General features: G+C 40.6%; 1 protein-coding gene across 1 annotated transcript in view; it reads right to left on the reverse strand.

The window, feature by feature from the left end:
* The window catches only part of BEAN1 (brain expressed associated with NEDD4 1), a 155,768-nt gene that overhangs the window by 51,001 nt on the left and 78,618 nt on the right, over nt 1-26,149 (reverse strand). Inside the window, exon 4 of the mRNA XM_053715879.1 lies at nt 13,615-13,824. Coding sequence (XP_053571854.1) covers nt 13,615-13,824 — 210 coding nt within the window. The remainder of the gene's footprint in view (nt 1-13,614; nt 13,825-26,149) is intronic.

The following is a 26,149-nucleotide window of genomic DNA, read 5'->3' on the forward strand; positions in this document are numbered from 1 at the left end:
CAATGGTTTCAAGAGGGAGACATGAAAAACATTGGAGATGCCCATAGCAGGAGGAAGGTCAAGAGCGTAGGCCACATGATTAACTCGTTGGAGTATTCGAAAAGGACCAACATAACGGGGAGCCAATTTATTGGAAGGCACACGAAGGTTCAAGTTGCGGGAGGACAGCCAAACTCTCTCACCAACCTGGTAGGAAGGTGCGGGCAGACGCCTACGATCAGCCTGTAACTTTTGGCACCGCATAGAACGATGAAGGCAATCCTGAATCTGCACCCACGTGGAATGGAGTTGCCAGAGATGCTCCTCCAAAGCCGGAATACCCTGAGACATGAATGAATCGGGCAACAAGGATGATTGAAACCCATAATTCGCCATGAACGGGGATAACTTGGAGGAAGCATTAATAGCACTATTACAAGCAAACTGTGCCCAGGGTAACAGTTCAGACCAATTATTGTGGTGATCTGAGACATAGCAACGGAGGAACTGTTCCAGAGCTTGATTAGACCGTTCCGCAGCCCCATTGGATTGAGGGTGATATGCTGAGGAGAAGGAAAGCTGGATCCCCATTTGAGCACAAAAGGAACGCCAAAATCTGGAGACAAACTGGCTACCCCGGTCCGACACTATCTCCTTGGGTAACCCATGTAAACGGAAGACCTCCCAGGCAGAAATTGAAGCAAGCTCCTGAGCGGTAGACAGCTTCATCAAGGGAATGCAATGTGACATTTTAGAAAAACGGTCAACCACCATAAGTATAACAGTATTGCCATTGGAAACAGGGAGCTCGACAATGAAGTCCATGGAAAGATGTGTCCAAGGACGCTCACCATTAGCAATAGGTTGAAGAAGACCCACAGGAAGACGTTAAGGAGTCTTATTCTGTGCACAAACTGAACAGGAGGCAACATACGCAGCAACATCAGAATGAGGACCTGGCCACCAGAATTGTCGAGTGACAGACCAAATCATTTGGTTCTTGCCTGGGTGACCTGCGGCTTTAGGATAGTGGTAAGTGTGCAAAAGTTTAGTTCGAAGATTCTCAGGAACAAAACACTTACCACTAAGTTTCTCAGGAGGTGCATTGGTTTGTGCAGCCAGGATCTCCTCCCCCAAGGGAGAAGTAAAATTAGTACGTATGGTAGCCAAAATATGGTCAGGAGGTATAACAGGAGTAGGTACAGACACCTCCTTGGACAGAGGCGAAAATTGTCGAGAGAGGGCATCAGCCCTAACATTCTTACTACCAGACCACATAATTAAACCGAGACAAAAATAGCGCCAATCTGGCGTGTCGGGGCGACAAACGTTTTGCTTCAGATAGATAAGTTAAATTCTTGTGGTCAGTAAGAATGAGCACTGGCATGCTAGTACCCTCGAGAAGATGCCTCCATTCCTTAAGTGCCAAAATTATGGCCAGTAATTCTCTGTCGCCAATTTCATAATTGCACTCCGCTGGAGACAATTTCCTAGAGAAGAAACCACACAGATGCAAGGAACTGTCAGGCTTAGGATGTTGAGACAAGAGGGCACCTACTCCAGTCTCAGATGCATCAACCTCAAGAACGAAAGGCAGGACAGGGTTAGGATGAGCCAGAACTGGAGCGGCAGCAAAGGCATTCTTAAGACTATCAAATGCCTTAATGGCAGTAGGTGACCAATGGAGTGGATCATTCTCTTTACGGGTCATGTCTGTGATAGGTTTGACCAAGGAAGAAAAGTTTTTAATAAACTTTCTATAGTAATTGGCGAACCCCAAAAAACGTTGAATAGACTGAAGACCAACTGGGCGAGGCCACTACAGAACTGCAGATAACTTGTCAGGATCCATGGAGAATCCTGCAACGGAGATAACATAACCTAGGAAGGTTACTTGAGTCTGATGGAACTCACATTTCTCGAGTTTACAAAACAGGTCGTTCTCGCGTAGTCTCTGAAGAACCCGTGTAACATCAGAACGATGAGCCTCAAGTGTGGGTGAGTGTATGAGGATGTCGTCTAAGTACACCACAACACACTGTCGCAACATATCTCGTAGGATATCATTAATAAATTCCTGAACAACAGCAGGAGCATTACATAGGCCAAAGGGCATTACAAGATACTCATAATGCCCGCTCCTGGTGTTAAATGCTGTTTTCCATTCATGGCCCTCCTTAATCCTAACGAGATTGTACGCTCCTCTCAAATCAAGTTTAGTAAAGACCATAGCTCCCTTGAGGCGGTCAAAGAGTTCCGTAATAAGCGGAATAGGGTAAGCATTTTTTTTGGTAAGACGATTAAGACCCCTATAATCGATACATGGTCTTAACTCGCCACCCTTTTTCTTCACAAGGAAGAAGCCAGCCCCTGCTTGAGAGCAGGATTTGCGGATGATCCCCCGCGACAGAGCATCGGCAACATACTCCTCCATAGCACAATTCTCTGCAACAGACAGAGGGTACACCCGGCCCCGAGGAGGAATGGCTCCAGGTTGCAGGTCTATGGCACAATCGTAAGACCGGTGAGGAGGCAACGTACCGACACGCACCTTGTCAAACATGTCTAGAAACTCTTGGTACTCCTCTGACAATTGAGATACCGAAGAAGTGCACAAGACTTTAACTGGTTTCCGAAGACAAGTGGAAATACATTGCAGGGACCACAACAAAATTTCAGACCTGCGCCAGTCGAGACTGGGATTGTGCTTTTGGAGCCAGGGATAACCCAGAACAACCGGAAAATGCGGAGAGTTTATCACCTGGAACTGGAGGGTTTCAAAATGGAGAGCCGCCCCCAACAGCCATGGACAACGGAGCAGTTTTGTGAGTAACGAGTGCGGGCTGAAGGCTCCTGCCATCAATGGCCTCAATAGCAAGCAGAACGGACTGAGGCAAAACAGGAATGGAGTGCTTTGATACAAAAGCACTGTCAATGAAATAGCCCGCAGCACCAGAGTCAACAAGAGCCTGAGTGACTATGGAGGAGTCCACCCAGGAAAGGACAACCATGGCCAAAGGTTTCTCCTTAAGCGGTTTCCGGGGACAAGGATAAACCATCCAAGGTCTGCCCCGACAGGACCTTAGGTGTGAGCGTTTCCCGGCTGTGTAGGACAAGACTTCAATAGGTGGCCCTGTAACCCACAATAGAGGCAGAGCTCCTCCCTCCTCCTAAAGGCCCTCTCTGCCGTGGAGAGATGCGTGAATTCCAGCTGCATCGGCTCAGCAGTACCTGGTGACTTGGGACCAGGAGGCATGGGAGGAGAGGGAGGCATGGGTGGGAACGAACATGTAGAAGACAACAAAACAGGAGGCTTCCGCAATCGCTCCTTGAAAGAGGGCCTCTCTCTGAGTCTGATGTCAATTAGGATAAAAAAAGACACCAATGCCTCGAGATCCTCTGGTAAATCTCTGGCAGCAACTTCGTCTTTAATCGCATCAGAGAGCCCATGAAAGAAGACAGCAACAAGGGCTTCATTGTTCCAACCTACCACAGTCCTCCATAACATATATTTCCCACCACCAGGAAGAGGTCATGAACCTATATCAGAGCTTAAAATCACTTCAGCCATAACTACCCTCAGGTGTCACTGGGACTCATCCTTAGCCTCCCCCTGAGGGACATATGTATTTCCTACTGCAATCCTCTGAGGTGCCCACACCTGCACTGGATGGGATCTCTACTAGAAATTATGTTATCTCCGTTGCAGGATTCTCCATGGATCCTGACAAGTTATCTGCAGTTCTGCAGTGGCCTCGCCCAGTTGGTCTTCAGTCTATTCAACGTTTTTTGGGGTTCGCCAATTACTATAGAAAGTTTATTAAAAACAACGGAGCAGTTTTGTGAGTAACGAGTGCGGGCTGAAGGCTCCTGCCATCAATGGCCTCAATAGCAAGCAGAACGGACTGAGGCAAAACAGGAATGGAGTGCTTTGATACAAAAGCACTGTCAATGAAATAGCCCGCAGCACCAGAGTCAACAAGAGCCTGAGTGACTATGGAGGAGTCCACCCAGGAAAGGACAACTGTGGCCAAAGGTTTCTCCTTAAGCGGTTTCCGGGGACAAGGATAAACCATCCAAGGTCTGCCCCGACAGGACCTTAGGTGTGAGCGTTTCCCGGCTGTGTAGGACAAGACTTCAATAGGTGGCCCTGTAACCCACAATAGAGGCAGAGCTCCTCCCTCCTCCTAAAGGCCCTCTCTGCCGTGGAGAGATGCGTGAATCCCAGCTGCATCGGCTCAGCAGTACCTGGTGACTTGGGACCAGGAGGCATGGGAGGAGAGGGAGGCATGGGTGGGAACGAACACGTAGAAGACAACAAAACAGGAGGCTTCCGCAAGCGCTCCTTGAAAGAGGGCCTCTCTCTGAGTCTGATGTCAATTAGGATCAAAAAAGACACCAATGCCTCGAGATCCTCTGGTAAATCTCTGGCAGCAACTTCGTCTTTAATCGCATCAGAGAGCCCATGAAAGAAGACAGCAACAAGGGCTTCATTGTTCCAACCTACCACAGTCCTCCATAACATATATTTCCCACCACCAGGAAGAGGTCATGAACCTATATCAGAGCTTAAAATCACTTCAGCCATAACTACCCTCAGGTGTCACTGGGACTCATCCTTAGCCTCCCCCTGAGGGACATATGTATTTCCTACTGTAATCCTCTGAGGTGCCCACACCTGCACTGGATGGGATCTCTACTAGAAATTGCTGCAGCGGCATTGACAAAGATTTGACATGCCTGGTAAGCCAGTGGGGGGGGGGGGGGGGGGGGGGGGGGGTTATTTAAAATAAGTGACTTAACACAGCACACACACATCCCAGAGGCTATTTGTAGGTACTCACAGGTACAGGATAGCCAGGGGACATAGCTTGCTCTCCTCATGACACACTTTTTTCTTTTCTTTTTATTCAGGTCCCTACCTGCCCTATTATTATAAGATACATATACAGGTAAGACTGATGTCCTTCACAGCCCTCTGGCAGTTCTGGGGAAATAATTATGACACTTTTTATAAAATAGGTGCCTAGCCCTTTAAGAAAACCACTACCTGCTCAGTGCAGGTAGTGATTCAATAGCAGACACTCCAGGTAGGCAGGGGAGCATATTTGTATGAGGGAAAAGTGTTAATTATGCTTGGTGCACATTATATAACTTTATTTCACTCAAAATGGCTTTGGAATGTTCTCTTGAGGCACTGGCTTCTCTCCCAGTGGAAGCCCCGCCCCCTCAGCTTTCCAGGCTTCCTTCTTCACTCAGGAGCTGTTGCTGGGCAGAAAACAGCTCAATACATTGTGGGGCAGTAATTACTAAGTTCATAATGAGTAATTCATTTCTCTCAGCACTTTCCCTTGCAGGAGCTGCCAGTGGGTTACTTGGGCTATATTCTGGAGCCTGGACGCATGTTATGCAGTTTCAATAAAAGTGTCAAAGGGATTATTAAGCTTAGTGAAGAGGGTTGTCAACCAATGTTATTGTTTATGTGTATGTCTGGTGTCCCCACTAATATTAGAGGAATCATTTACTAATAACCCACACTGTATATACATTACATGTGTTTTGCAAGCCTGTTCCACTATGTCAGGTCAATACACTCTGTAAGAGCTATTTACCTCAAATTGAGCATGCAATTCAGTTGCAGCCTTTTACTGCCTCTAAAGAATTATGTACTGTGTATGTTGCTCAGGAGGCTCCTACGCACTTTACCCCAGAGTGTAAGAATAGCTAGCAAGGCTAAGGCAGCATATTATTGAGTTTTATACTCTTATTAAACTCTCTGTTGATAAAGCACTATATGCTGTATATACATAGTGGGGTAATCACTTATTCCTAGGGGTTCATATTTGATAACATCCTCTATGCAGAACATGGTATGCGGATCTAGTTCAGATGTCCTCATCTCCTCCATGACTCCTTCCACTGAGACAAAACCTGTTGTCTCAAGGGCCTCTTTGTCATCAGGATCTCAAATCTTTAAGTTTAACGGCGTGGAGATTGATTCCCTATTTTGGAGATGTAGAGGTTTCTCGGGCAAGAAAGCCTGTGTCACAGAAGATTTTTCACAAAGTTTGGAAAGCATAATTTGAGTGGTGCTCTTTCAGAGGGTTTTCTTGGTATTCCTTCAGTATTCCCAGAATTCTTCAGTTTTTACAGGATGGCCTTGACAAGCAAATTTCTGTTTTATCTGTTATTTTTCTTAGGAAGTTAGCTAAACTTCCTGATGTTCAGATTTTTGGCCAGGCATTGGTTAGAATTAAGCCAATTGTGAAATCTATTTCTCCATCCTGGAATTTTAATTTAGTGCTTTTGGTATTACAAGGTCCTCCTTTTGAACCGATGCATATAAAAAAATATTAGCTTGGAAAGTACTTTTCCTATTAGCATTCTCCTCAGCTAGGAGAGTTTCTGAGTTGTCAACCTTGTCCTGTGATTCCTCTTTTTTAATTATTCACAAGGATAAGGCTGTACTGCATACTAAATATGATTTTCTTCCTAAGATTGTTTCTGCGGTAAACATCAATCGGAAAAATGTTGTTCTTTGCTTGTGTCCAGATCCTGCTAGCCCTAAGGAGCGGCTATTGCATAATCTTAATGTAGTCATGCCTTTGAAGTTCTATCTTCAAGCTGCTAAAGAATTCAGACAAACTTCTAGTTTGGTTGTTCTCCACCCCGGTAATTGTAAGGGGCAGTAGGCTACTATAGTAGTGTGGGCCTCTTAGCTCAAACTAGAGATTCACAAGATTTACTTGGTGGCAGGAAAGTCACCTTATAAGTGTATCACAGCTCATTCCACAAGGGCTGTTGCAACTTCATGGGTTTTTAAAAATTATACATCAGATTTCCAATGCTGCAATATGGTCTTCTCTGCATACTTTATCCAAATGTTATCACTTTGATGTTTTTTGCTTCTTCGCTAGCAGCTTTTGGCAGGAAAGTCCTTTAGGCCATAGTGTTGGCTAAATAGAAACTGCCAGAAAAGTTGTCCCACCCTTTCTGTAACATAGAACATCTGTTTGGGTATTAATCCCATATGTTATGAAGAAATGTGGACCATCATCATTTTACAGAAGAAAACAAATTTTATGCTTGCCTGACAAATTTTTTTCTTTTGAAATGATGATGGTTCACAGGCCAGCCTGTTTCAATTTTTGGGGCGACAGTTATAATGACACCTCTACAGACCCTGCTTTGTCTTTCCTACCTTTATGTTTTCTATTGTCTACTCGGCTATACGTTAAACTAAGAGAGAGATAGGAGGTGGGTTTTAAGCTCTGATATGGGATCTTAATCTCCTCCTAGTGGTGGGAAATATATCCCATATGTTATTGAGGACTCTGGACCATCATCATTGTTTTAATAGTGTATGGAAACAAATCAGAGACAGAAGTGATTTTTAAGGACGGGCGAATGTGTCAAAAGTGCAATTTGAAATAGATGTGTGTAATTACGACCCCGGTGACCCATAGTTATTACTTACATATAAGCCACCTGAAATGCTTGTATGCACCACGATGGTGTTTTAGGTGGGAAATACTGCAGCAATGTGTAAACTATTTGTATAAACATAATGTTGGAGGTTTACGGGTATCGCCAGCATGTATGCCACTTGTGATGTTGTATGTTCTCTGATTCTGGATTGTCATTGTAAATGGACAAATCTTATTTGTAACACTTATTTGTAACCTCAATAAAAAAAATTATTAAAAAAAAAAGTACAATTTGTTTAATATGAACATTTATTTTGGACAAAGAAAAGGACAAAACCCCTTAAAATTAATTAAAGTAATGTAATATTTGATTTTCAAATGTTACTTTTTTTTAATGTTCATAATTAGATCAAATATCCACATTCGAAATTTGATTTAACAAATACTATTTAGAAGTTCTATAGATATTTTTGGATATAGTTGTTAAGTGTGTTGATGATCACTTTGAAACTGATATATATAGGAAGCCTACTGACAAAATTACCCTTTTATCTCGTCAGAGCCATCATCCCCCTAGAATCATCCCCCTAGAAGTATTTAAGAGTGTGCCTAAATCACAGCTTTTGAGAGTAAAGAGAATAGTTTCTAATTCTTCTGCTTGTCAATTGCATGCGCAACAGGTTCAAAGAAAGAGGTTATTGGAATCTATTATTCTTGAACCTCAACAAAAAACATCAGATTCTAAGAAATTAGCTTTTGTCTCTTATTATAATTCTACTAGTGTCAAACTACACAAAATAATTTGTAAACATTGGATGATGTTGGATCATTCTATGCCTGAGGTTGAGGAACTTCAAGAACGCCCGTTTTCAGCTTTTCGCAAAGGCAACTCGCTTTGTAGACAATTAGTCAGGGTAAAAAATATATCCCCTAGACTTCAACAGAGAGTGTTTAAACCAGTACAAAATGGTACATTTCCATGTCTTAATTGCTCTCATTGCAATAGTATGATTAGGGGCAATTCCATTAGCCATCCATTTTCAGGGAGGAGATTTATCAAAAAAGGACACTACACTTGCCAATCGACTTATGTGGTTTATGCACTCAAATGCCCATGTGGTTTATTATATATAGGGGAGACCTCTCAAACAATAAAAGACCACTTTACCCAACATAAGTCGACCATTCGTAATGCTAAGATGAGACATTTACCGGTCCCTACTCATTTTCATGAAAAAGGACATCAAGTTAATCAATTACGTTTTATGGTTCTGGATCATATCCCTAGGGTTAATAAAGGTTTTGACAGAGGGAAAATGTTTCTTAGAAAGGAGGCTATGTGGATATATAGACTTAGTACTATGCATTCTAAGGGCCTCAACAGGGATTATAATTTATCTATCCTATTATAAATAGAAATGTATTTATCCTATATAAAGTCGAATAAATATAGTGATAGCTGTTTTTTTTAACAACTATCAGAATAAAGTATATCGGCTATAGATTACGAGTTTTGCGGTATGGGTGAAAAAGCAGTGTTATGGCTCTTTTTCACTAACGCTGGTATTATGAGTTTTGCAGGTTTGGCTGCACCGCACACTTTTTTGGCAGTAATGCAACGTAACTACTTCAATGGGACTTCCTTTGCACCGGTATTATGAGTTTGCCTGGGAGGCCAAAAAGTGAGCGGTACAGCCTAAAAAGTACCGCTCAGTACTCAGTAGTTATGGGTTTTATGCTACAATGCCGTGACATAAAACTCATAACTAAAGTGCTAAAAAGTACACTAACACCCATAAACTACCTATTAACCCCTAAACCGAGGCCCTCCCGCATCGCAAACACTAAAATAAAATTATTAACCCCTAATCTGCCGCCCCTAACATTGCCGCCACTATACTAAAGTTATAAACCCCTAAACCTAACCCTAAGTCTAACCCTAACACCCCCTACTTTAATATAATTAAAATAAATCTAATAAAAAATTCCTATCATTAACTAAATACTACCTATTTAAAACGAAATACTTACCTATAAAATAAAACCTAAGCTTGCTACAATATAACCAATAGTTACATTGTAGCTAGCTTAGGTTTTATTTGTATTTCACAGGCAAGTTTGTATTTATTTTAACTAGGTAGACTAGTTAGTAAATAGTTATTAACTATTTACTAGCTACCTAGTTAAAATAAATACAAATTTACCTGTGAAATAAAACCTAACCTGAGTTACACTAACACCTAACCCTACACTACAATTAAATAAATTACATTAATTAAATACAATTAACTAATTTACACAAAATAACAAACACTAAATTACACAAAATAAAAAAATAAATTATCAAATATTTTAACTAATTACACCTAATCTAATAGCCCTATCCAAATAAAAAGCCCCCCAAAATAAAAAAAACCCTAGCCTACAATAAACTACCAATAGCCCTTAAAAGGGCCTTTTGTGGGGCATTGCCCCAAAGAAATCAGCTCTTTTACCTGTAAAAAAAATACAAACAACCCCCAACAGTAAAACCCACAACCCACACAACCAACCCCCCAAATAAAATCCAACTAAAATCTAACTAAAAAACCTAAGCTCCCCATTGCCCTGAAAATGTTTTTTTTTTTGGTGCCCAAAAGCCCCAATCTAAAAATAAAACCCACCCAATAAACCCTTAAAAAAACCTAACACTAACCCCCGAAGATCCACTTACAGTTTTTGAAGACCCGACATCCATCCTCAATGAAGCAGCAGAAGTCCTCATCGAAGCCGGCAGAAGTCTTCATCCAAGCGGCCCGAAGTCTTCATCCAGACGGCATCTTCTATCTTCATCTATCCGGCACGGAGCGGCTCCATCTTAAAGACATTTGGCGCAGAGCATCCTCTTCTTTCCACAGCGACTGAAGAATGAAGGTTCCTTTAAATGACGTAATCCAAGGCGTCCCTTGCATTCCAATTGGCTGATAGACTTCTATCTGCCAATCGGAATTAAAGGTGAAAAAATCCTATTGGCTGATTAGATCAGCCAATAGGATTTTTTCACCTTTAATTCTGGAACAGCCAATAGAATGCAAGCGCAATCCTATTGGCTGATTGGATCGGATTTTATTTGGGGGGTTGGTTGTGTGGGTGGTGGGTTTTAATGTTGGGGGTTGTTTGTATTTTTTTTCACAGGTAAAAGAGCTGATTTCTTTGGGGCAATGCCCCGCAAAAGGCCCTTTTAAGGGCTTTTGGTAGTTTATTGTAGGCTAGGGTGTTTTTTTATTTTGGGGGGGCTTTCATTTGTATTGAGCCTGAGGAGGGGGTTTGAACCCTGAAACATTTCTCTATCTGTACTGCTGCCTATGAAGTAAAGTTATTTTGAACTTGACTACCTGAGTGTCTTATTTCTCACTAGAAGTTCTATAGTTCATATTGTAGGGAATTTAGTACAATTATACAAATATATTGATTCCAATTTTTCTATTCAGAATATTGCATGGTTCAAATATTTAAAGAGAGCATTAAGGAACACTGAACCCAATTTTTTTCTTTCATGATTCAGATAGAGCATTCAATTTTAAGCAACTTTCTAATTTACTCCTATTATAATTTTTTCTTCGTTCTCTTGCTATCTTTATTTGAAAAAGAAGGCATCTAAGCTTTTTTTGGGTTCAGAACTCTGGATAGCACTTTTTTATTGGTGGACAAATGTATCCACCAATCAGCAAGGACAACCCGGATTGTTCACCAAAAATGGGCCGGCATCTAAACTTAGATTCTTGCATTTCAAATAAAGATACCAAGATATGAAGAAAATGTGATAATATGAGTAAATTAGAAAGTTGCTTAAAATATCACGCTCTATCTGAACCACGAAAGAAAAAATTTGGGTTCAGTGTCCCTTTAGAAATACTACTACATTAAACAAATATTAGAATGTTGTACAAACATTCCAAATTCGAAAAAGAACAAACAAATTTGTTAAAATTAGTTTAATTTTTTGAATGTTTCAAACATTGGCCCATCCCTAGTGAATTTATCTAAAAATATTAATATTAATATATATATATATACACACTGTGTATATATATATATAAATAAATATATATATATATATATATATATATATATACGGTATATATATATATATATATATATATATATATATATATATATATATATATATATACAGGGAGTGCAGAATTATTAGGCAAATTACGGTAGTATTTTGACCACATCATCCTATTTATGCATGTTGTCTTACTCCAAGCTGTATAGGCTCGAAAGCCTACTACCAATTAAGCATATTAGGTGATGTGCATCTCTGTAATGAGAAGGGGTGTGGTCTAATGACATCAACACCCTATATCAGGTGTGCATAATTATTAGGCAACTTCCTTTCCTTTGGCAAAATGGGTCAAAAGAAGGACTTGACAGGCTCAGAAAAGTCAAAAATAGTGAGATATCTTGCAGAGGGATGCAGCACTCTTAAAATTGCAAAGCTTCTGAAGCGTGATCATCGAACAATCAAGCGTTTCATTCAAAATAGTCAACAGGGTCGCAAGAAGCGTGTGGAAAAACCAAGGTGCAAAATAACTGCCCATGAACTGAGAAAAGTCAAGCGTGCAGCTGCCAAGATGCCACTTGCCACCAGTTTGGCCATATTTCAGAGCTGCAACATCACTGGAGTGCCCAAAAGCACAAGGTGTGCAATACTCAGAGACATGGCCAAGGTAAGAAAGGCTGAAAGACGACCACCACTGAACAAGACACACAAGCTGAAACGTCAAGACTGGGCCAAGAAATATCTCAAGACTGATTTTTCTAAGGTTTTATGGACTGATGAAATGAGAGTGAGTCTTGATGGGCCAGATGGATGGGCCCGTGGCTGGATTGGTAAAGGGCAGAGAGCTCCAGTCCGATTCAGACGCCAGCAAGGTGGAGGTGGAGTACTGGTTTGGGCTGGTATCATCAAAGATGAGCTTGTGGGGGCCTTTTCGGGTTGAGGATGGAGTCAAGCTCAACTCCCAGTCCTACTGCCAGTTTCTGGAAGACACCTTCTTCAAGCAGTGGTACAGGAAGAAGTCTGCATCCTTCAAGAAAAACATGATTTTCATGCAGGACAATGCTCCATCACACGCGTCCAAGTACTCCACAGCGTGGCTGGCAAGAAAGGGTATAAAAGAAGAAAATCTAATGACATGGCCTCCTTGTTCACCTGATCTGAACCCCATTGAGAACCTGTGGTCCATCATCAAATGTGAAATTTACAAGGAGGGAAAACAGTACACCTCTCTGAACAGTGTCTGGGAGGCTGTGGTTGCTGCTGCACGCAATGTTGATGGTGAACAGATCAAAACACTGACAGAATCCATGGATGGCAGGCTTTTGAGTGTCCTTGCAAAGAAAGGTGGCTATATTGGTCACTGATTTGTTTTTGTTTTGTTTTTGAATGTCAGAAATGTATATTTGTGAATGTTGAGATGTTATATTGGTTTCACTGGTAAAAATAAATAATTAAAATGGGTATATATTTGTTTTTTGTTAAGTTGCCTAATAATTATCCACAGTAATAGTCACCTGCACACACAGATATCCCCCTAAAATAGCTATAACTAAAAACAAACTAAAAACTACTTCCAAAACTATTCAGCTTTGATATTAATGAGTTTTTTGGGTTCATTGAGAACATGGTTGTTGTTCAATAATAAAATTAATCCTCAAAAATACAACTTGCCTAATAATTCTGCACTCCCTGTATATATATATATATATATATATATATATATATATATATATATATATATATATATATATAAGGGCCTAAAATAATATATTTCAAATACCCATTAGAATATGTACTTAGATCGGCACTACTAAAACACGAAATAGACATAGATGCATAGTAAAACAATAAAAGGTTTCCTTAAAGGTACATGAAACCCACATTTTTCTTTCATAATTCAGAAAGAGCATAAAGGAGCAGCAATGCACTGCTGGGAGCTAGCCACCAATCAGCAGCTAGGTCCCAGTTTGATGCTCCTGAGTATGCTTTTTCAACAAACGATTCCAAGAGAACTAAGCAAATTAGATAAATCAAGTACATTTGAAAGTTGTTTCAAACTGCATGTTCTGTCTGAATCATGAAAGTTTAAGTTTGACTTTACTGTCCCTTTAATGATTTTGCCTCATCATTGATATATAACAGAGATTATTAACTTCATACCATAGCTGTGTTCTCCCTCGAGGTACCAATCTCGGCCACAACCATCCTTCCGTAGACTTCCAATGATGATGGTTACACAGGAAAGGAAAAGAACTAGTCCTATCACTATTCCGGCCACCACTAGAGGGGACACCAACAAACTGTGTTCCTTTCTGCTGTGGATGTCGTTAAGATATTCCGAAAAGGAGCTACTGAGATTTAGGTAAATTTCTGTAGATAAGAATAAAATTCGAAACCATGAATACAATTAAATTCTTACCTTACACTAACTGTAATTTTCTACCTTTGAGAAGGTGCATTCCTATTACAAATATTTATATTTTTTTCATTATTACCTTTTGACTTCCACAAAAATAATCTCCATTTTAAAGGGACATTACATGTTTTATTTTTCAATCCCAAAGTGCTTAATTTTATGTAGTAACAAATATATGCATGCATCTTAAATTAATTTGTTTATTTTCTCCCATTTTCCTGTCATTTTTGAAAATTGTTGGCTTTCTTATTCCAGTTAAAAGATTCACACAGTTATAAGTTGCTCACTCTAGTGACAAATTTACAACTGTAACATATTTGGTCTCAGTAGAGGAGACCTAGGTTATATATTTTGCATTTAAAAATATATATATATATTTTAACAACTATCTGCATATTTTTCTCAGGCTTATCTTTGCTTTAAATACATAATTGTATCTAGTGTTCATTCTGTGTTCGATGTCGCCTTTAATATAAATAAATATGAATAAAATAAAAGATAAAATAATAATAGACATAAGGGAAGTCAGGCTATGGGAATTAGTAAATCTAAGTATTAAATTTAAATTAATTTAAACTTAGTAAAAAAAAACTATGTATAGGATGAAAGTGCAGACCCTTGAACTATCATAAACAACACAAAAAAAGAGAGAGATTTTGTAGAAACAACATAAGTAACTACACGTTTTTATTAGGTTCCAATAACCTTGCCAAACTTCAATATTTGGTAGTTAACACGGTGCAGTATTGTTCTTGCAGGCATACAACAGGTATAGAATCACTGGTAATAGGCTATGCAAACAACAATTCGGCCATCATGGTAAGCCATGAGGATCTATGTTTGTTAAATTACACCACCTTTAAGAAGGCAAGCAAATATTGTAAATACAATGTAGATTGCACAGATTACACAAATAGAGTAAATTTCATGTTAGACATACATTAAGCACATAGATAAAGCATGCTTTAAAAGGTAAAGTTGGACCAGGGGGTACCGTACAACACCTATTTCAGAGGGCATCCCTATCACTTAGTGAATTATGCTGTAGGTGGATTACGCTGTCATCACGTCCTTATATTATAGGACTTAATTGGATTAGTAGCAGATCCTTGACAACTTTAGGATTATTTCCTCCAAGCTAGTCAGTACCATAAGTGAATACCATCCAGATTAAACATGACCGTGTGCCAAGTGAATAATACCATATAGTTACGTATTAAGAGGGGTAACAGCCCATCCCACCAATGCGGCAACTCACGGCTCCTGTTTTAGCAATCCACATAGGCAAGGACGGCAAGCGTCTATGCATCAAAACAACTTGCTGTAAACGCCAACTTTGTTTCCTCTCGTTGCAACTTAGTTACAAACTTGCTTGATCCAAGGCAGAGCAGCCCGCTCTGTGTACGTCACTGCCAACTAGCTTGGAGGAAATAATCCTAAAGTTGTCAAGGATCTGCTACTAATCTAACTAAGTCCTATAGTGATGACAGCGTAATCCACCTACAGAAGTCCTCTAGAAAAGCTTGTTATTTTGTCTTTAGTGCCTGTCCAATTTATATCCTTAAGATTGGATATCAGAGCGCTTAGTTATCACCTTTCCACAATTTATATCCTTAGTTGCAACTAAATATGTGGTATTTTTGTGACCTGAGTTAGGGGGACCGAACATAGATCCTTATTTATAAATTATTTTCATGACACTGGATCCTTCACTAAGTGATAGGGGTGCCCTCTGAAATAGGTGTTGTCCGGTACCCCCTGATCCAACTTTACCTTTTAAAGCATGCTTTATCTATGTGCTTAATGTATATGTCTAACATGAAATTTACTCTATTTGTGTGTATTTGCAATCTACATTGTATTTACAATATTTGCTTGCCTTCTTAAAGGTGGTGTAATTTAACAAACATAGATCCTCATGGCTTACCATGATGGCCGAATTGTGCAAGTTTGCATAGCCATCCTCTAGTAGAGGTGTTGTTTGTTTTAGAGGTAATATAAGCACAAGGTTCATGTTTCTATGTTTCACATTTTTGACAGAAAGGCTTAACGTTCTTTGTGTACTATCTGGATGTGGTTCTTATGCATAGCCTATTATCAGTGATTCTATACCTGTTGTATGCTTGAAAGAACAATACTACACTGTGTTAACTACCAAATATTGAAGTTTGGCAAGGTTATTGGAACCTAATAAAAAGAAAGTGCTGAAATCCCTGTCTTACGTGTAGTTACTTATGTTGTTTCTACAAAATCTCTCTCTTTTCTTGTGTTGTTAATAAAATAAAAGAAATGGAGATTGTAGTTCACATGATGTCTTGCTAAGCACTCCATAAAGCCTTTAAGGTTTGATTAAAATGCATTCAGTGTTGTTAATGAACACCCTGTTGATATTTTTTTTACACTGACGATGGCAAAAAAAAAACTTTAATGATATGCTGCCTGACATTATTCAGTGCCACCACCCCTAGACTCTACTGATAATGGTTAATAATAATGTACTGGCTTTGAGTAATTACAGGAAACTAATTGCAGCCTTTACATTCAATGGCTTTCATTTGATACACAGTTTTACATTTAAAAAAAAAAACATTTAAAAATAACAGATCATTTAGAATATTGAATAGATTGATCTAAAATGTTGACTTGTTTTTAAACACACACACATTTTATTTTCAATTGAAACAGTTTAAACAATATTTTATGTATTTTGTTATACATATATAATAGGGATCCATTAGTACAATATTTGTAATGTTATACCAATTGACAGATCATATACATATCATATTACTTTTTTTTTTTTTTGTTTGCAACTTAGGTAGAACATGTTGGTTTCACTGGATCATTAAAAGCCTACGTAATGAAAATTAAACTTTCATGATTATTTAATTTTTATATTTTTACATTGCATGGTGAATCATGAGAATTTAACTTTAACTTTCACATCCTTTTAATGCCATGAGCTTTATACAAGCTCTGATGGGTGGACAAAAGAAATACATTTTAAAAATTAAATTGAGAAAGAACCTTTGGACTTATGTGGTTCAAAACAATTGTAGTGTTTTGATTTTTAGATCACCCATTTATTGAATGCATAATCATCACAGAGTAGCTAAAAATAGGGGTCTAAACTATAGATAAAATAAAACAAATTTAAAAACTGACTAAATAAACTCAATCTAAGTAATAACAACAAAACAAACAACTTCTCTTATGGAATAGCGGCAGCCAAATTTAGATTTCTCCTTTAGCTGTATAAGTACGTTCTGGGTTTATGTAGTGGCGCCAGCCTTTCCTTTTGAGGTCAGCGTAGAATCCACAAGTAGTACACCAGAATTCTCTGTGAATAGAGGATCCAAATAGTGTAGAACACACAGGTAGCCGGGACTACTACGTAAATTGAATATACTCACAGAAGAAAAATATGTTTGAAAGTCTCTGTAGATTCAGGAACAAAACAATTCTTGTTCAAGAATTGTATTTACTTAAAACACAATTCATACAGTTAAAATCTCAACGTGTTTCAACAGTTTAAAGTTTTTTTCAAGAGATAAAAAAGATTTTAAAAAAATTTAAAAACGTAAAAGCTCTGTACTAATGAAGTTTTTTTTAATCTTTTTATCTCTTGAAAAAGACAGCAAAAAGACCCCAAAAGGAAAGGCTGGCACCACTACATAAACCCAGATAATCATCACAGAATAATCAAAGAATATTTTGGAGTTCCATAAAAGGTGTAATGCTTGTGGGATATTTCACAATCAGACCAAAGTAGTATTCTTATCCCGGCGTTGAGCCGGAATAATAGGGAATATCCCAGAAAGTTTGCAAGATGAGGTAAGCGGCACTCACCACAGACAGGATGGTCTTCAGCGGCAACAGTCAGGGAATCAGAGAAAGGCAGTTTGGGGGTACACCACAAAAAGGGTAAGGCATGCAGCATTTGGCAATGGTAAAGCAGTCCAAGTAATAACCACTAGCAGAGTTCAGCAGCAGTATATCAATCCAGAAATATAGGGGTGAACAGGCAGAGTGGTCAGACAAGCAGAGTTCAGCAACAGAAACTTACATAGGCGCAGGATTTACGCCACAGGCGTATGACCAGTATCAGAGAGAGAGGAGTGGGTGGTGATGACGTTAGCGCCGCACGCATCTGGACCCGACACAGCCCCTGGCAACGAGCAGGGAAGGAGATGCCGCGCCGCTCTAGCCGTTGCTAGGGGCATAGCCCCCTCTCAAGGGTTCCCTCCGGGAACCAGAGTCTGCCTCAAAGGATGAGCAGCATGGAATTTGAAGACCAAAGATGGAGCATGCACATGACAGGTAGGAACCCAGGAACGATCTGCCACAGAGTAACCCTTCCAATGTATCAGATACTGCAGTTGTCTACACCTGTATATGGAGTCCAGGATCTTAGCTACCTCATATTCAGTGTCACCACGGACCAGGAGCGGATGAGGAGGAGCTTGGAGCTGGGTATATCTATTCTTGATGTAAGACTTGAGTAGTGAGATGTGGGTGTATGCGTATGGTATTGGGCCACTTTGTAGGCAACAGGAGACAGACTTTTCAGGACTTTGTAAGGACCGATAATTTGTGACAGGGTTGACGTAGACGAATATGTCAAGTAAAGACCCAAACACGATCACCTATTGAGATGGCACGTATAGAAGCTCTATGACGACCAGCAAACTTTTTATATCTAGAGACAGCTGAACGTAGCTGAGAGCGAATACGTTGCCAATGAGTGGTGATTTCAGTAACATGTCGGTCTGCAGCAGGAACCCCAGTGGACTGAGCAGAAAGAGGGAAGACACGAGGTTGATACCCTTCTTGCAGCTTGAAATGGAGAGCATCAAAGAGAAGAGTGCCAATGAGTGTTTCTTGCCAGCTCAGCTAGGGGTAACAACTCAGACCAGTTGGTATGGCAAGCGTTGGCAAAGGCTCTAAGGTAGGCTTCAAGATCCTGGTTTACTCTCAGTTAATCCATTGGTCTGAGAATGGTAGCCAGAAGACAAGGTAACAGTGGTTCCAATCAACTTACAAAAGGCTCTCCAAAAGGTAGAGATGAACTGTGGACCTCTGTCTGAAACAATATTCACAGGAATGCCATGAAGTCGTACCACATGCAAGTGAAAAAGAGACAATAATTCTTGGGCAGAAGGCAGTTTTGTTAGGGGTACAAAATGAGCCAGTCTGGAAAAGTGATTCAACCACAACCCAGATAACTGAAGGAGGAAGGTCCACAATTAAATCCATTGTTATGTGTGTCCATGGTTGTTTGGGAATGGACAATGGTTGGAGCAAGCTAGGAGGCAAGGATTGGGGAGTTTTGTTGGCAGCACAAGTTGTGCAGGCTTTCACATACTCTTGAGCATCAGACCATGTAGGGAAAGACGCCTTAAAAGTCCTTGTTAAGCCAGGATGTCCTGAGAGTTTACTATCGTTAGCCCAGGACAGTACAGGAGTGCGTAGGTTCAGAGGCACAAAAAGATATCCGAAGCCACAGGAGCTTCAGGAGGTTTACTAGGCTGGGCACGTTGCAGTCTTTAAAGAAGGGTGGTATTTAGTTGAGCTACCACACAGGAGGGAAGTATGAGGGAGGAATCATTTGAGTGAGGGAACTGATGGGAAAGGGCGTCTGCCTTCTTGTTCTTGGTCCCAGGAAGATAAGAGACCACAAAGTTAAAACGAGAAAAGAACAAGGTCCACCTAGCCTGTCGAGGACTGAGTCGATAAGCAGTCTCTAGGTAAGTCAGATTCTTGTGGTCGGTGAGAATCTAAATAGGATTGGTGGTGCCCTCTAACCAATGACACCATTCAGTCAAAGCCACCTTAATGGCTAAGAGTTCACTATTACCCACATCGTAATTTCTCTCTGTAGGAGTAAAGCGTTTAGAGAAAAAGGCTACAGGGTGTGACTTGGAAGTCAAAGGATCCCTTTGGGTTAGAACTGCTCCAGCCCCTATCTCAGAGGTATCAACCTCTAAAATGAACTGTAGGTCAGGATCAGGATGGCGGAGCACAGGAGCAGAACAGAAATCCTTTTTCAGACGAGAGAAGGCATTTATGGCTTCAGGAGGCCAATGTCCTTGTTCCGTTTTGTCAATTCAGTGAGTGGAGCAACTGTTTGAGAAAATTTCTTTATAAACTTGCGGTAATAATTGGAGAACCTCAAGAATCTCTGTAATTCCTTTAATGAAGTAGGTTGAGGCCATTCCAAAACTGCGGTGAGTTTAGCAGGATCCATGGCAAAACCCTCCTTCAAGATGACATAACCTAGGAACTGGATCTGAACTTGGTCAAACTCCCATTTTCTAGCTTGGCTACTAAAGAATTGTCTCTGAGATGTTGAAGTACCTGTCTCACGTGCTTATGATGCTCCTTCAGAGTAAAAAAGAAAACAAGGCTGTCATCCAGATAGGCGATGACAGTGCGGTTGAGGAGGTCACGGAAGACATCGTTGACAAATGCCTGGAAGACTGCAGGAGCGTTACTCAGCCAAAAGGGCATTACAAGGTATTCGTAATGCTCTGATCTTGTGTTGAAGGTGGTCTTCTATTCATGGCCTGGAAAAATCTGAATCAGGTTGTATGCCCCACGTAAGTCCAGCTTGGTGAAGAAGCGAGCATCCTGGAGTGAGTCATACAGTTCGGTGATCAATGGAAGCGATTCTTGATAGTTATGTTGTTCAAGGCCCTGTAGTCGATGCAGGGTCTGAGCCCACCATCCTTCTTACTGACAAAAAAGAAGCCTGCCCCAGCAGGAGAGGAGGAAGTGTGAATGAAACCTTTAGCTAGGTTCTCTTGGATGTACTCCTCTATGGATTTGGTTTCAGCTTTGGAGAGTGGATAAGTCCTCCCTTTTGGAAGTGGGGCTCCGGGAAAGAGGTCGATTTTGCAGACATAAATACGGTGGGGTGGCAGCACGTCAGCTGCTTTTTTCTCAAACACATCTGCGAAGTCCACATATACTGAGGGAAGGTTTGGAGGAGTCTGTATACTGGCTATGGGGATGCGGAGCAGAGAAGTGACTTTAGCAAGGCTTGAGTGGAAACAGGAAGTACCCCAGGAGGCCAGTCCTCCTTCAGCCCCGTCGAACTGTGGATTATGTATCCAAAGCCAAGGGAGACCAAGGCTGACAGGCTGTGCTGGGGAATGAATTACCTCAAACTGCAGCTGTTCCGTATGAAGGACTCCCACAGTCAGGGTCAGGGGTGCTGACTTAAAATGGATCAAGCCTGAACCAAGGGGGGTGCCATCCAGAGTAATTATTTTGAGACAATGTCTTTTCTGCAAAAGAGGCAAGCCAGCTTGAATCATGAAACGGTGATCCAGGAGGTTTCCAGCTGCCCCTGAATCAATGAAGTCTTGATTGTGGACAGTATTCTGAAGGAAGGTAAGGGTAACAGGTACCAGAATCCAAGAGGAGTGAGGGGATTTAGTAGAGACCATTCCTAGAGGTACCTCAGTGTTATCCCCTAAGCATTGGATTTTCCCGGCCGAATGTCACAGTCCTTTAGTTGGTGGGAGTTAGAACCACAATAAAAGCAAAGTCTCAATCTCCTTCTTCTCTGTCATTTAGACTCTGTGGGTTTGAAGGAGGAAGGATCCATGGGTTCCTCTACTGGGGTGGCTGGAGAAATTGAAGGGGTAGAGGATACTGCAGAAACCGGATGAATAGAAGGACGGGAGGGAACGATTCTCCGAGTTCTGTCTCTCTCGGCTTGTCTCTCCTGGAAGCGAGAGTCTAGACTGATACAAAGTGTTATAAAATCATCCACTGAAGAGGGAATATCATGATAAATGAGTTCATCTTTGATGCGTTCATGCAGACCCCTCCTAAAGGCCGCTCTCCCAACTGGTCTCTAGTGCCAAGGTGTGAAACTCAATGGCAAATTGTGCCACAGTTCTATTGCCCTGGCGGAGATCTAGGAGAGAAAATTCTGCAGCAGAAGTACGGCAAGAAGTCCCAAACACAGAAGTGTAGAAATGAACGCATCAGCGTCGTTCAGGAGTGGAGCGTTCTGTTCCAATAGGGGAGAGACCCAGGCTAGGGTCTTGTTTTTCAGTAAGGAAATGATAAAGGTGACCATTGACTGGTGAGACTGAAAGGTGTGAGGATCATTGTGGAAGTGCAGTCTGCATTGGTTAAGAAAACCCCTGCAATCAGTAGTACCCTCATACTTGTCAGGAAATGGTATCCGGGGTATACTTCCAGAAGCAGAGGAAGAAGCCGCAGTACTAGGAGCAGAGACTGGCGGTATAATCACGGGAGCGGTATTCCTCACTGTAACAAGTGATGAGAGTTGAACGGTTATAGCCTCTAGTTTGTAATCCATACTCTGCAACTGTGTGGTATGGATTCCCAACATCTGTCCCTGAAGATAAACTGCTCTTGCCCCCTCATCTGGCTCCATGGCCCAAGTATAATGTAATGCTTGTGGGATAATCCACTATCAGACCGAACTCGGCCAGTAGCCTTCTTATCCCGGTGTCGAGCCGGAATCATAGGGAATATCCCAGAGCAGAGAAAGTTTTCAAGATGAGGTAAGCAGCACTCACCCCAGGCAGGATGGTCTTTAGCGGCAAAAGGCAGGGAATCAGAGAAAGGCAGTTTGGGGGTACACCACAAGAAGGGTCAGGCAAGCAGGATTTGGCAATGGTAAAGTAGTCCAAGGGTAAACCACTAGAATGGTCAGGCAGGCAGGGTTTGGCAACAGTAAAGCAGTCCAAGGGTAAACCACTAGAGTGGTCAGGCAGGCAGAGTTTGGCAACAGAGAGGCAATCCAGAACAATAGGGGTTAATCAAGCATAGTGGTCAAACAAGCAGAGTTCAGCAGCAGTATATCAATCCAGCAATATAGGGGTTCAGAGGCAGAGTGGTCAAACAAGCAGAGTTCAGCCGCAGTATATCAATCCAGCAATATAGGGGTTAACAGGCAGAGTGGTCAGATAAACAGAGTTCAGCAGCAGTATATCAATCCAGCAATTTAGGGGTTAAGAGGCAGAGTGGTCAGACAGGCAGAGTTCAGCAGCAGTATATCAATAAGGCAATCAGAGAAGTAACAATCTATCACACCGAGGAGCACACAAAGTAACACCTATACTTGGACAGTGATAGATCATTTTTGAGAAACTTACATAGGTGCAGGATTCGCGCCACAGGCGTCTGACCAGCATCAGAGAGAGAGAGGAGTGTGTGGCGATGATGTCAGCCCCGCACACATCCAGACCCGACACAGCCCCTGGCAACGAGCAGGGAAGGAGACGCTGCGCCCCTAGCAATGGCTAGAGCGGCGCAGCGTGACAAAAGGAAATTAAGGCCCAAAATGTTTTTTATTTGATGATTCAGATAAAACAAACCATTTAAACAACGTTCCAGTTAACTCTTATAATCAAATGTGTTTCATTCTCTTCATATCCTTTGTTGAAAGGGCAGCAATGCAATACTGAACACATCATTAAAGCCAATAACAAGAGGCATATATGTGTCGCCACCAATCAGCAGCTAGCAACAGTAGTGCATTGCTTCTACTGATCCTACCTAGCCTACCACCGAAGTAGCGTATTGGTACAATTAGATACAGCATCTAAAGTCTTCCAATTACGACAACCTCTTTTAAAAGGGTTAAACACATAATTGTGCAGCATTGCCAGTGATAAAATGACATGCTCTATGGCTACTTTATTTCCTTTCTTGTTTGGAAGAAGTGAAAATAAGCTCTATTACCTGGAAACTTGCCAGACAAATGAATGCCAAGCATTGAAATCTGTATGTCTGTGGTATGAGAAATGTAGCAATTCTAAACTTCTCATTATGGTTACGTGACATATGGGTTCCAACACCCCTGCTGCATATTGTATTTTTAATGCTATATTACTTCTACCCACAAGCTTTTTTACCAGGATGCCTTCAATTACTTGTCTTGTACAGTCATTTATTTTAATTGTTAAGTCCATTTGGATATTACAAGTCATAGATAAAAATCCTTATACTTGTAATTCTTTTTGTAAGCTTTTAAGTGCTACAATGAATTGATTCTATTATTCACTGACCCTACTAATTATATGAAATAATAACTTTCCCATAGAAATACTCTATGGATTCAGCTGGCATCTGCTGTTTTTTTTTTTACATGCCTCCTACTCACTGGGAATTAGCACATTAAACTTCACAAATAGGTTTTAGTGTTAAATGATGCCAGTGCACTCTTGTCAAGAGGAGGAGGGGGTATTTAAAAATGTAGTCATTATTTTGTGAAGAAAAGGATGTATATTGCTTTACACCCTTAGATCGTAAACATAAAATTAATGTCAGTAATGACACTAAAGATACCAGACAGCTTTGATCTGCAAACACCTGATTAGGAGCCAGTTTACAAGTGGAGCGCTAATTATTTCTCTTGCTCGAGCGTTAACTGCTAGAAGTCTGGCTTTTTGCGCTTGTTAGGTTGCGCTCGTATTGAGGTGAAAGTAAACTGTTTTTGCTTGCGACTAAAACGAATATCGCATGCGCGTTCACATTTTTCCCCCATAAAAGTCAATAGAGCAAAAACAGTGAAAAAGAAAAACTACCCAACTTGCACGCAAACCTGATCACATAGTCTCATGTGCGCCAATATTAATTTTTCACATTCCAATGTTCTTCACATAGAAGAATATGTTCTATTTATTCATAAATACATATTTATACATATATCTAATTGTATTTTGGTACAATATAGATCTATACCTTTATATAGATGATTATACATAGGTATAGATATATGCAGATATATATATAGGAATATCTATTTATAAATACATAGAACATATTCTGCTATGTGCAGAACATTGAAATGGGGAATATTTACAGTAAATACATAGTTAAAACCATTATTAAATATGAATATTGCATAAATATGCTTTTAATTGTTTTCTTTTACTTAACTGCAAAGGGCTGCAATGTATATATATATATATATATATATATATATATGTGTGTGTGTGTATATCTATACAGTATATATATATGTCTATATATGTATTAGGTATTTATATGTTTATATGTGTATATATGTCTGAAATACATAAATACACAGTTAAATATATAAAAATACATATGTGCACACACACATATATATATGTATATATATATATATATATATATATATATATATATATATATATATATATATATATATATACTGCATATATCAATATATATACATACACTCTGTGTGTTACCCTAAAACGCTGGTGTGCGACTTTTGTCACCAGCATAACTATCAAAGGACAAAGTTGGAAAACTTTTGCTATCCAGGCATTCCAGTTTGAAACAGCCTCTGGGAGAAGTATCCGGACATTATTATTATTATTATAGGTTATTTGTAGAGTGCCAACAGATTCCACAGCGCTATAAACAAAGGGGGAGTACAACAAAACAATTATAGGGCCCTGCCAAGAGTCGCACTGTTGTAGTCAGCTCTTAAGAAGGTGATCTACAAACAGCTGGACTCTTAGGCTTACATGCTAAGGGGGTTCAGGGGATAGCAATGGAGGAGAGGAACTGGTATAAAGAAAGGTTAGCGTAGGTTGTATGCATCCCTGAACAGTAGAGTCTTTAGGGAGCGCTTGAAGCTTTCAAAACTAGGAGAAAGTCTTGAAGGGTGAGAGAGTTCCACAAGATGGGAGCCAGTCTGGAGAAGTCCTGTAAACGGGAGTGCGATGAGGTAACCAGAGAGGAGGAGAGTAGGAGGTCATGAGCAGAGTGAAGGGGACGGGAGGGAGAGTATCTGGAGACAAGGTCTGAGATATAGGGGGGAGCAGTGCAGTTGAGGGCTTTGTATGTCAGAGTGAGAATTTTGTGTTTGATCCTAGAGGCAAGAGGAAGCCAGTGAAGGGATTGGCAGAGAGGTGCAGCAGATAAAGAGTGACGTGTAAGGAAGATGAGTCTGGCAGAGGCCTTCATTATGGATTGTAAAGGAGCTAGGTGGCAGGTGTATGTCAGAGTGAGAATTTTGTGTTTGATCCTAGAGGCAAGAGGAAGCCAGTGAAGGGATTGGCAGAGAGGTGCAGCAGATAAAGAGTGACGTGTAAGGAAGATGAGTCTGGCAGAGGCCTTCATTATGGATTGTAAAGGAGCTAGGTGGCAGGTGGGGAGATTCAGTAATCGAGGCGGGAAAGAATGAGAGAGTGGATTCAAATCGTAGTTGTGTCTTGTGTAAGGAAGTGTCTAATTTTAGAGATATTTTTCAGGTGGAAGCCACAGGCTTTAGCCAAGGACTGAATGTGAGGAGTG

The sequence above is a fragment of the Bombina bombina genome, chromosome 1 (genome assembly GCF_027579735.1).
Source record: "Bombina bombina isolate aBomBom1 chromosome 1, aBomBom1.pri, whole genome shotgun sequence".
Taxonomy (NCBI): Eukaryota; Metazoa; Chordata; class Amphibia; order Anura; family Bombinatoridae; genus Bombina; species Bombina bombina.